General features: G+C 42.0%; 1 protein-coding gene across 1 annotated transcript; it reads right to left on the reverse strand.

Moving 5' to 3' along the window:
- Positions 1-572: 572 nt before the first annotated feature.
- Positions 573-12,107, reverse strand: TMBIM4 (transmembrane BAX inhibitor motif containing 4). The gene is made up of 7 exons (XM_054025775.1): positions 11,886-12,107; positions 10,403-10,511; positions 7,786-7,891; positions 4,795-4,828; positions 4,022-4,139; positions 3,473-3,518; positions 573-1,920 (listed from the first exon to the last, which is right to left on the reverse strand). Exons 1-7 carry the CDS (start codon positions 11,983-11,985, stop codon positions 1,714-1,716), a joined length of 720 nt encoding a protein of 239 aa, XP_053881750.1. The 5' UTR covers positions 11,986-12,107; the 3' UTR covers positions 573-1,713.
- Between the last annotated feature and the right edge of the window lie 453 nt (positions 12,108-12,560).

Here is a 12,560-nt window from a genome sequence, read left to right on the forward strand (position 1 = left end):
GCGAGCTTATTACATGAGGGGTCATGAGCTGTCAACCGCCACCTCAAACTCCGCTTTGCTGCCAGTATTTATAATGGTGTTAAATATGTAAAAAGTGTTTTTAATTTATAAGGGGGGGGAGTCACACTCAGAGGTTGCTACGTGAAAGGGGTCACCAGTAAAAAAGTGTGAGAGCCACTGCTCTAGAGTCTAGACAGTGGGTCACTGTTTGCAAGGCACTGCTGCTTTGCCCAGGAGTACAGAGACAGATCTGAGCTGTTGAATTAGACACTAGTTTACTTAGAGGAAAATGCTTTATCTAGTAAAAAGCCCCCTGACGCAGGGTGAAAATACCTAGGAGAACTTGGTCCTTCAACAGTTAATAAACGTACACATTAGCTATACTGGAGGATGGCTAAGTTAGTCTTCCTGGCTTTTGTTTCACGATTGATCATATTCTGATACTAAATAATGTGTTCAACACATCCAACATTTTATTTGCTGATAAAACCCAAGGAAAATAAGGTGCTATTTTCTAAATAAAACTAACAGTAAACACACACAATGTAAATAACCCCAAAGATTGAGACATCTGACCTTGTTACTAAACATTTAAAATTTTATTATATTTCTTAATACAGCTCAAATATAAGAGCAAGTAGAACATTCATTTACAGTCCTCCTTGACCAACATCTCAGCAAGCCAAATGCATACCTGGTCTTAAACTATCCCAGTTCTTTATTGCTAAAAACAACTTTCACTTTGCCTCCCCTTACTGGCATTCCAAAATTTCACCAGCCTGGAAAAGAGAACCCACATTCACACAGTACCCAGGTCTCCCAAGTTACAAGTACTGCTGCTAAGCAATGGTTTACATTTTTGGTTCTCTCAGATATGTGATTTTTGGAGCTCTCCAATTCATACAGCTAGATGAACAGATTTTAGGATTACGATTTTCCAATCTTAATGCATGCAAACATTTATAATTCAATGGTGAGTCAACATTTTTATATGCGCAAAACCACATTCCATCTTTCAATGATATTTATGTTAATCAACAGCTGAAAGATAGATTGCTCAATTATTTATTGCCTAACTCTCTATATTGTTCTGTTTATACTTGACCTTGGTAATAAAATAATCTCATAGCTCTAAACCAGAGTAGATTAAAATATTTTAAAGGAAGTGTAGTTATGTTTTACTAGTTAATAATTCCAAGGCTTTCAAATCAAGAGCCCACTAATATACATTTTTAGAATGACAAAATTTTAGCTTATGTAAAATATCACTATACACTAACAAAATGAAGAGGCTTGATTTTATACTATCCAGACAGACTTATGATTCCAAAGGAACCATCCAGAACAATTATAGGATAGCAGAAATAAAATGATGGGATTTTCTGACTGTTCATGTTAGGGCTATCAGAAGTTGACAAGCATTTTCATCAAAAGCTACCTTGGTCACAAATAAAGCCTTTACAAACGTAACTGAAATGGCTGCAGTGTGCAATTAAAGTAAAATATATATTTTGAGCAGAAACTCATCAGTTACATAAAACCCTTTCATTTCTAAGAAAAAGATTCAGTAACCATAGAATGGAAAAACAGGAAAATTCAGTCTCAAAATATACTGCAGTTTGTATATAATCAAAACCAACCTTATTTAGACACAACCCTCTATAAACCAAATTTAACTATTTGAGGAGGAGTTTCACTACAGATCGCCTACAATTATTTTTTATTTAATGCTTCTAGTAGGCGCAGCAGGTGCAAGAACAGATTGATGATATCTAAGTAGAGATTAATGGCAGCCAATATATACTCTTCAGGGGACAGTCTGTGCATCAGCAAATGAGTGTCATAGATGATAAATCCGCAGAACAGCAGCGCTCCCGCAGCAGCAAACAACAGCTCTATTGTCTCACTATAGAAAAACAGCTATAACCAAATGATAATGTGAAAAGGGAAAACATTTGTAAGTTCAAATTTCTTATACAAAGGCACTTTAGTATGAAAACAAAATTACAACTAGACAATTGTAAATATTTTGCCCTTGTACAGGAATATACATATTGCTAAAAGCCAGTAGTAAAAGAGGAAATTCCAAACTTTTGTTTTCCTCACTCAAATTAACACCCCCACCCTTGAGGTCTTAGGTCAGTGTCGCCATTCTTCTGGGAGATGTGAATTAGATATGATTTACTTCAAAACTCAGTATATTTACACATATACTACTGATTCAGTAAGACTACTCATGGTAGTGAAGTTAAGCATATGCATAAGTATTTGCAGGATAAGGGCCTAAATGAGCTGGGGGGTTGCTACTGGGTGACGCAAAGTACTGCCCAGGGGCTAAGCACACTGCTTTTGCAGTATTCCAAACTCAAGGAGTAAGACAATGACAAACTGAACATGTATTTTCTGCAAAAAAGTGCAGGCTGTATGCTAGTGCCAGCTTACCAAAAACCAGACAAATTCCTACCAGGCCTTCAATGTTGTCTATCCCAGGGGTTCTCAAACTTCCATTGCACCACAACCCCCTTCTGACAACAAAGTTACGACATGACCCCAGGAGGAGGACGAAGACTGACCCGCCACCCCCTGGGTGGGGGTGGAGTTCGGGCTTCTGCCCTGGGTCCCAGCAAGTCTAATGCTGTCCCTGGTGACCCCGTTAAAATGGGATCCCAACCCACTTTGGGGTCCCGACCCCCAGTTTGAGAACAGCTGGTCTATCCCTATCATTCCAAATTTGTGTCATTAGAAGCAATGCCTCAGAGGAAGCTCTACTTTCAGGACAGTAATAGTGAAGGACAATGAAGAGAAAAAAAAAAAAGTGGCCATTCTGCCTGCATCCAGTCAACCCAGAAATATAGTTTGATTAAGTTCTTTCCCAATCAAACATACTCCCAATTTTACAGTGCCAAAAAAAAAAAAAAACCCAGCATCCTACTGAAGTCAATTTGAAAAATGTGGTCAAAAGGTTACAACATAACCTGTGCCAATAACGTTCATAGATTGCATCAGCAAATACCCACTGCTTTTAATCTTACAATATAAATGAAAGATTTCTACAAAATGGTGACTGAGCAGTACATTTTAAGTTTAATTACAGATAATTCATCACTATATTAACTTGTAGTCAATTCCCTTTAGAGTTAGCCAATTGGAGACACATACATGATACATTGGCTTATTATAGATCAAAGATAAAATTATCAACAGGACCCAAGTGGCTTAGGAGCCCAGGTCTTATTGAAAGTCAAAGTGTATTGAAAAATCAGACTGATGATCCTAAGTCACTTTGGCGCTTTTGATAATTCTATTCCAAGACTTGTATAGATTTTACTCTCTGAGTTCTCAAGCATGTCCTATTCTAACAATTGTACTCTTTTAAAAATTATATATATATATAATTAGGTGCTAAGTATTTTGTTTTAGTTACTAATTATGTCAAACAATCACTTCTAGCCCTGAACACAATATATCTTACCCTCAGGAGACTGGAGAGGATGAAAATCCACAAGCAAGCAAACAGCCTGGAAAAAAAAGACATTTGTGTGTTAGCTATATTACTATTATTTCAAAATTTTCTTCAAATTTTTCCATCCCACAGAAAAACACCTTGAATAGTCTAACATTTATTCGCATATATATGTGAATACACACAAACACCCCTTCACACCCACCCACCTCTAAGATGCCAACCCTAACATTAAATCTCTCTGTTGCAGGTAGCAATGAAAACTGCTGTTGATGATTTGCTATTTGAAAGTTCCCTAATATTTCAGTGGAAAATACAAATAAATAGTTTGCTAGTGTAATACTAAGATTATAGTTTTAAAATTGTTAACATAAATAACAAAACTGCAAAATACACCATTTGCCAAAGGAGGGGCCTATATAAAAACAAAAATTAAAACTCAGAACACCCATAAGATTCCCTTAAATCAATTACACAACTCAGCTTTCTGTAGGCCTGACTTTTATTCCTGTATCTGTAATACTTGTGCTTTTAAGATAGTCTGATAAGGGAACCTACCCTGCTCCAAATTTGCTGAAATCTCTCTTGGACTGTAAAGTATACACAGTCAACCCAAGAAACACAGCAGTAGTCAGAATAAAAGCTTGTAAGACAACTGATACATCATAGAAAGTCACTGTAAACAGAAAAAAGTAAATCATCATTTAAAAAATAGTACACTATGCATATAATAGAACAAGATTTTTGATTTAATAAATGCTTAAACATCATGATGAGTGTTTTATATTTATAGACTGTCAATGTGAGAGCTGGTTAGATTTGACCTAACAATCTTGAGACTCATACGTACAATACGCATGTAACATATGCTTCTACATTTGCTGGTTCTTAACATTTCTGGTATAGGGTTAGCTTTCTTAAATGGGCATGTCAAATCTTTTGTACCTGTGCTAAAAAACATTGTCAGACTTGTGCAAGGAAAGCCCGATCCAAGAGCAGAGAGGGAAGAGAGAGTACTAATCCCATTCCTGCAATGGGAAAGTGGCATCTTTTCTTCTGCTCTTTAACAGTCAAGTCATAGGGGTACAAAGCAAATGTAGAACTTCTATTTTTTCTATTTAACAGGAAGAAAGAATGACAATCTGATTTCCTCCCGCTGCTCCCGTGACTTTGCTACACGTGTTGAAATCGTGTGCAAATCCAAAATAAGAGCTCCATCACCAGCCAGGCCACATTTGGCAGTTTTAATCAGCAATGGGTGCAACGTGTCCGATTCCTTTCCCTATTTCTGTCTGAAATCAACAGGCAGTATTAGAATGACTAACGTTTACCTGTAATAGCAACAGTCAACGCTTCCAAAAGGGTCTATGAGAAGAAATAGAAAAAAAAAAAAGCATAAACTAAAGATATTCATATGAAAACACTGTACACATTCGCCAGTTTGTAGTTTAAGTATTTTGCTACATAATCTTTTACTATATGTAGAATGTACCGTGTGCTATAGAAACATGTTAGTTTGTTAAAAAACTTTCAGTTTTAAAAAATAAAACTCTCAGTAAGACAAAAAATGGAAAATACAGTATGTCTTGCTATCCAGTAGAGAGCATAATTGTTAGGCTGTAAAATAAAAATTACATGTATCTCCTTCTCCAGTTATGCTACATGACAATTTTAAGTAATGTGCCTAACAAATTTCCCTTAAATAACAATAAAAAGGTAGGTAGGTTTATCAGAACTGTTATTATAACTGAACTGTTTTCAGTTTCTCTGTCTGTATATTTTTCAGTATTAAAATACTTTCTTGGAGGGAATTTTAGGACTATGAGGTGGAAGTATGTACTTATGTCCTTAACTTCTTTCCCTTGACCAATTAGCTTGAAATAAAAATCCACTACTGTTGTATTGGCACAAGACTGAAACAAAACTTGGAATTTTCCTTCGTTTTAATATTCATTAAAGAAACATGAGGGGGAAAAACAGTTTTCGGAACAGTACCTTGGCTGTTTTTATCCTGTTTACTCTTGGGAGAATTCTGTGGTACTGCATGCCTGCAGAAAATGCCCCTCCCCCCCCCCAATTCCTTTGCATCCCTGCAGAAAATGACAGGGAAGCAAAGGGAAGCCAAGGGCGGGGGTGTGGGGATGACCATGGGCGCAGTTGGGGGGGGGGGGCATTGCTCCCCCCAAACAGAGGTGAGGTATCGGGGGCACTCCCCCCCTCCCAATTTCTGCAAGCGCAGAGCTGTCCAGCTGAAGGAGGCTATGCCTGGGCTCCAATGATTCTGCAGCTGAATGCTGCCTCCTGGGTCCTAGTGCCAGTCATGCTCTCCTATGTGCTGGGAGCCTTCCTGTTTTCTATGCAACAGTGAGTGTCCACAGTGGGGCTGGGTAAGTGGGGGGTGGGGGAAATGAGGGAAGGAGGCGGGGGGGAGGGGAAGAGGCAGTGTGGAAGGAAGGAGGGGTGGAACAGGGCAGGGGGAGGAGGATGGAGGAGTAGCAGTGGGGGAGGAAGAGATGGGGAAGAAAAGAGGATAGGGGAATCGTGCGGGGAAGCAGGAGCCCAGCATGCGGCATCCTCTCAGCAGCAACTGGGGCTCCCCCATTAAGCAGGCCCATTGAACCCTCACCTCGACGAGCCCCAGCCCCCTACACCTGGACTCCCTGATGAGCCCCCCACCAGATCCCCACCCCACTGAGCCCCAACCAGCTGCACTTGGACCCCACCCAGCCCCACTTCCTCAGCACCCAGACCCCCCCCCGCCAAACCCCATCTCCCCAAACCCAGGCTCCCTCTCCCCCCGCTGAGCCCCAACCACCTTCACCTGGATCCCCTGCAGAATCCCATTGCCCCTGCACCTGGAACCCCCCCCAACGAGCCCCTGTGCATCCAGATCTGCCAGTGAGCCACCCGCACCCAGATTGCCGCACACAGAAACCTCTCACCCCACACCTGGATCCCGCCCCCACTAAGGCCCTCCACACTTGGATCCTGCTGGGCTGAGCCTGCCTACCCACACCTGGTATTTCTGGGGCCAGCCCAGCCCTTGCCACTGCATCAGGGTCGGGTGCAACCTCACTGCCAAGTCCATGTACTGGAGGAGGTGGGGTCTTCGGGGTGATTCCCACCTCAGTGCAGCCAGTGACCTGTGCTCCCCACTGCCATGCTGGAGCCACATTTATTTACTGACCAATAAAATTTGCAGAATTTTAAAATATTGCTTGCATAATTGTTAATTTTTTGGCACAGAATTTCCTTGGGAGTACCTGTTCTGAGCCCTCACTTTCTTTAAATCTATTATGTCCCAAACTTACAGTTTTGTCCTATCCTTTTTGCAGTGTGTAATGTTTAAACTGTTGAGGAAAACTATTGGAATGCAACATTCCATACTGTACTTGGATGCAACTTTGACGAAAACTATTTTAAACAACTGGAATAAACCCTGAAATTTTTCTGCATCACAAGTTCAGAAACAGACAAATATAAATCTACATTCTAATTAAGATAACTGACCCCCTGCATAGTTTTTGGAGAAAACATCTTTGTGTCTTATAAGACAGGAGAACCTGGTAGCTATCTTCAAATTTGAAGAATACAATTTACACCACTTCTTCCAAGATGTCAAAGCCAGAGGAATGCTAGTGGTGCAACCAACGCGCCTCTTTTTGGCAGACTGAACTGTCCCATTACTTGGGACAAGAATTCCTTAGGCTGTCAGAGGGTGACTGTGATAACTACAAAATTCTACATTGGGCTGACTGGTAGTTATATACTCTCATGCATGGGAATAAAAATTTGAGATTGGAAAGATGCTCAAAACTCTTAACACCAAGAAGGAGAAAATAGATTTTAATCTTCTACAGTAGAAGCTACTACTGGTTCCTGTCAACAACTGTGCTTGATCTCTGTTATCAACTATTTAACGGTTTAGTATGTATGGTAACATAGAAATTTCCTTGAGTCCCATGTTTCCTATTCAGCATCTTATAGCCAAAAAAGGCCTTAAAGTCAAGGGAGATATTAAAAAAGAAAGAAAACAAAACAAAAAAAAAGAAACGAAAACTTTGCTGAAGCCTATTTAAAGCCCCAAGACAATGTATTCTTTCCATAAGGAAGCTTGCAGAAGACTGAATGGAGGATATCAGGGAACAAGGTGTGGCCGAAGCATACAAAAATTCAAACGGGCTAAGAATTTTATACTATACTTCGCAAAAAGGTACAATGAAATAAATTAGCAACCACTGGTTTGTTTTAAAAAGCTGTTTGCAATTAACATTTTCATTAAGCATTACTCTTGTAAAGAATGAAGTTATAAGGATACTTACAAATCCGAAGAGTAGGTATAAATTAACAGGATGCTGATGTCTATACAGGGTTAGTGCTAAAATCATAACCAAAGATCCAAGCACAGAGACCAAAAGCAAAGCAGGGCTGTAAAGTTTGACACAGGAAAGTCAGAGTTAAATAAAAGTAGTAACACTACTTCTCAGGTTTTCTTAAGAAGCTAATACTTACAACATATGTCTACAGTAACACTGAATTGAGGGGTGTGAGAGTTCCTTATACCAAAAGATACAGGCTGTTCAGAGATCTATTAGCTGGATCTAAAACAGTGATCTATTATGCTTGTGTTTGGACGGGAAAAAATAAGCCTATTACATATGCAAAATGTAAGAAGAGATTGTTGTTAACTGTAAATAAAAAAAATCCATAATACTTCTACACATGGGCTCTGATCGTGCAAACACATACGAGTAATTTTATGCTCTAATCACACAGAATTCAACATAAACATTAACTAGTAATTTGCTGCTGAAATGAAATGGATAAAGTAGTTCCCCAAGCAAAACATAAAAAGTTTCTGAATTAGATGGGGGGTTTCCAGCTATGGCCATGTCTACACTACAGAGCTTATAGCACTGTAGCGCTGCTAGTGCAGATGCTCTAAGCTGATGAAAGAGAGCTCTCCTGCCGACACAGCACTATCTACACCTGCGCTTAGGTCAGTATAACTTATGTCGCTCAGGAGTGTGTTGCTCATTCACACCCCTGAACAACAGAAGTTATACCGACCTAAGCTGTAGTGTAGACATGGTCTATAAATATAATCAAGTAAATATTTTATACGCAACAGAGGGTCCTGTGGCACCTTTAAGACTAACAGAAGTATTGGAGCATAAGCTTTCGTGGGTGAATGCCCACTTCATCAGACTTCTCAGGAAATCAGTGGTGTCACGAAGATAGCTGGGAGTGCTGGTGGCGTAGGGTCTGAGTAGGGAGTCCACATATCCAGACAGTCCTTCAATGAGAGTGCCAATGCCCGAGATGATGGGGCATCCAGGATTTCCAGGTTTGTGGATCTTGGGTAGTAGATAGAATAACCCCGGTCGGGGCTCTAAGGGTATGTTGATTTGTTCCTGGGTTAGTGTAGGGAGTGTCCTGAATAGATGGTGCAGTTTCTTAGGGCTGGTCCCCACTTAGTCCGGACTTCGGACTAAGGTACGCAAATTCAGCTACGTTAATAACGTAGCTGAATTCGAAGTACCTTAGTCCGGACTTACCGCGGTCCAGACGCGGCCGGAAGTCTCCCCCCGTCGACGCCGCGTACTCCTCTCGGCGAGCTGGAGTACCGGCGCCGACTGTGAGCACTTCCGGGATCAATCCGGGATCGATTTATTGCGTCTTAACCAGACGCGATAAATCGATCCCAGAACATCGATGACGTGCTGCCGGACCAGCCGGTAAGTGAAGACGTGGCCTTAGTGTATTCCTCAGTGGGATCTGAGGAAAGTGGCTTGTAGAATTTGGTATTGGAGAGTAGTTTGGCAGCCTCCTTCCGGTAGTCAGACCTGTTCATGATGACAACAGCACCTCCTTTGTCAGCCTTTTTGATGATAATGTCAGGGTGTGGATGGCATTGCGTTCTGCACGACTTAGGTTATGAGGCAAGCGACGTTGTTTTTCCACAATTTCTGCCTGCGCACGTTGGCGGAAGCATTCTATGTATAGGTCCAGACTGTCATTTCGACCCTCAGGAGGAGTCCATGTGCAGTAGTTCTTCCTGTCTGATGAAGTGGGCATTCACCCACGAAAGCTTATGCTCCAATACTTCTGTTAGTCTTAAAGGTGCCACAGGACCCTCTGTTGCTTTTTACAGATTCAGACTAACACAGCTACCCCTCTGATATTTTATACGGTATCTATTATATAGCATTTTGTGATGCTGTTTTATTGAAATTGGAGAGAAAAGAAAAGTTAAGGCAAAATTACAAGAGCGTATGTGGCACAGTGCCTGAGAGGGAAAGTTCTAGATAGAATCATACAGATGGAAAAACAACTCAAATAGGATCAGTTGTGGTGAAGGGACACTAGTAGAACAGTAAGGAACATTGGAGAGCAGTGGATACAATTTCTGAGGCAGAAAGAATCAGGTATGTGAAGAATTTCAGGGTAATTCTCAGTGAGTCAGCAATGGCCAGGAAGCCAGAAACGGTGATTGAGGATGGGGCACGATATGGTCCAGCTTCCTGGGACACAAAAGTGACAGTTTGACTATAGAGCATCCAAATGCTGAGTCAAAAAGCAGGGATTTAGGAAGACCATAAGAAAGAAAACGGCATTAGGTGAGATATGAAATGATTAAGGCATGTATCTCAGCAGAGAGAGGATCAGGATATGTAAGAAGATAGGAAAGAGAAATATGGGAAGAAAGTAAACAAGATCTAGTCAAATTCTAAGATTTCTAGAGAGAAATACAATGAAAGAGAATTATAGAACCAAAGACAAAGAAGGTGTTTTACTCAGAATATATCTGGGAGATGTAAAAATATTAATATCATTAAATATCCTTTCTCCCTTCCCTCCCACAAATTCCGAAGTGACCATTGCACTAGCTACATTTTACTTTTTGAAAAGATTTCCCATTTCATTTAAGAACTTTACCTTTCATGCACAAACGTCTGAACTGGAGTAGAGTAGAGAAAAATCGCAGACGTCACTGTGGTCAAAAGAACTTGAATTGAAAGAATACTGTAGACTTTTCGTAGAAAAGCTGGGATAAAGAAACAAAAATGACATGTCACCTTTGAATACTCATTGCTGAATCACATTTTAAGACTTAAAATAGACAGCAAATTCAATCTGAGTTTGCAATGTGACATGGAAGCAACAGAAACTGATATAATTATTGAACTGCATAAAAACATGTCACAGAACAAAGCAGTAACAGTCCTTTCACCATACAGCTCTGATGCACCTGCACAGTATGTGGAGATATAACTAGGCGCAACGGGATGAAAGAAAGAAAATTTAGGCTATTAGATGATAAAACAGTCTCCCAAGATGGTAAAAGACCCTTACTTGGGATATTACATAAAAAAAGACCGCTGAAAAATCCTGTATTGGCAGACACACGGTCCCAAATGATTTAAGTGTATTGAATATGTTTATAAACACAGACCCACACATTTAGAGCAAAAAAAGTCTCTTCACCTTGTCACCATCTGAATTCTTAAGATCAAGAAAAAATGTTTTTCTACACCTATAGTAGCTATTTTCCCTTCATTCAAAACCTCCAATCTCCCTAACTTTTTTAAAAGTTATTCTAGTTCTAGAAGCCAAATTTGACATTTATGTTTCGTCCATAGCAATGCTTGAAGTTCAAACTGAATACTAGAGACTAAATCACCTAGTGAGAAAAAAAGTCAAATCTGAATGGAAGAGTTCACAGCCTCTTTCCTGTGTTCTGATAAGAGACAGTACCTCAAGTAAAGAGGGTGAAATTCACCCTTGTGCAGAATGCCAGTGCAAGGCCTGTGTGCTGCTTAAACTGGATGTAAGTGGTGCACTGACTTTCTGCTGATTCTGCATAAAGATAAATTATATCCAGAAAGTTAAGAGAGTAACATATAAATTAAAGCTATAACCATCAAGTGATGGATTAAGCAGATGGGACAGCAGGAAATTCCTCTTACATGAATCTTAGAATTATCTTTGAATCCACTTTTGATAATAAAACAGGTTGACCTTCCCCTGGACTGTACTCATCCTGGGTAAGTGCTTGGTGAATTACCCTAGATTGGGTACTAGGAGAAAGAATAGCCACCCGGTGTTTTTAGACCTACTGAAGGGAGCTGGGTTACACTGCCTGCCCCTCGGATTGCAGCACTCGGAGCGTACGCAGGAAAAAACAGAAAGTGAAACACTGGCAAAGCCAAGCAGACTAGGGCCGGTCCGCCCCAGCTGAGAGCGAAAGCAGCAGCCGGGGGTTGTGGGGCAGCGAACCCAGAGTGTCACCGCCTTGGCTACCGGGGGACCGCGGGGTAAAGGCCCCGCGGGGGAGTCCAAGCTAAAGGGGGCCCCGGCAGGCCCCGCAGGGGGAGCCCCACACGCTAACGGGGGGCTCCGGCCCGAGTCCGGGTCTCACCCATGCGGATGTGGACACTGGCCGAGGCCACGTTGCTGCCGTAGTTGAAGTCATCCTCGATGGAGGACCGGGGGTACCGCGGATCCGCCGCCGCCTCCATCGCCACCGTCACCAGGCCGGGCGCCGCCGTCCGTCCGACTGTGGCTGCAGCAAAGCAACCGACGTTCGCTCCGCGGGCTTCCGGGTGAGACAATCAAACTCCGAGACACCGAGCCAGCCACAGAACCGCCGAGAGCATCGATCGCGGGGCCGCCTGGCTCCCTGCGGAGCGCGCCTGCCAGGGACGAAGGCGGAGCGAGCGGCTCCTGGCGGGGCAGGCGGGTCTGGGACGTCAGCGCCCGGGCAACCCGCGTGCGCCCCGAAGGAGAACGACACCCACGTTGCTCCCGTCGCTGCGAATACTAGTTCTTGCCTCCGTGGCTGCTGGCAGCGCCCGACCGCACGTTGGCGGTTCCCGTTTAGCCGGGCGGGGTATTTCCTCCACACTAATTTAACCCTAAAATCCTTTATTAAACCCAGAGCCAAATGGTGTTTAGACAGTTGCGCTAAGCCTGCCCCAAAAGCCTAACTAACAGGCAGGCTACTACACCCAAACGGTAACAAAACATTTATAAGCATTTGATCAAGATATTTACAGGGATGCTTAGACCCATATCAGTCCGCGCCAACATGGTC

This window comes from Malaclemys terrapin, chromosome 1 (assembly GCF_027887155.1).
Source record: "Malaclemys terrapin pileata isolate rMalTer1 chromosome 1, rMalTer1.hap1, whole genome shotgun sequence".
In the NCBI taxonomy this organism is placed as follows: Eukaryota; Metazoa; Chordata; order Testudines; family Emydidae; genus Malaclemys; species Malaclemys terrapin.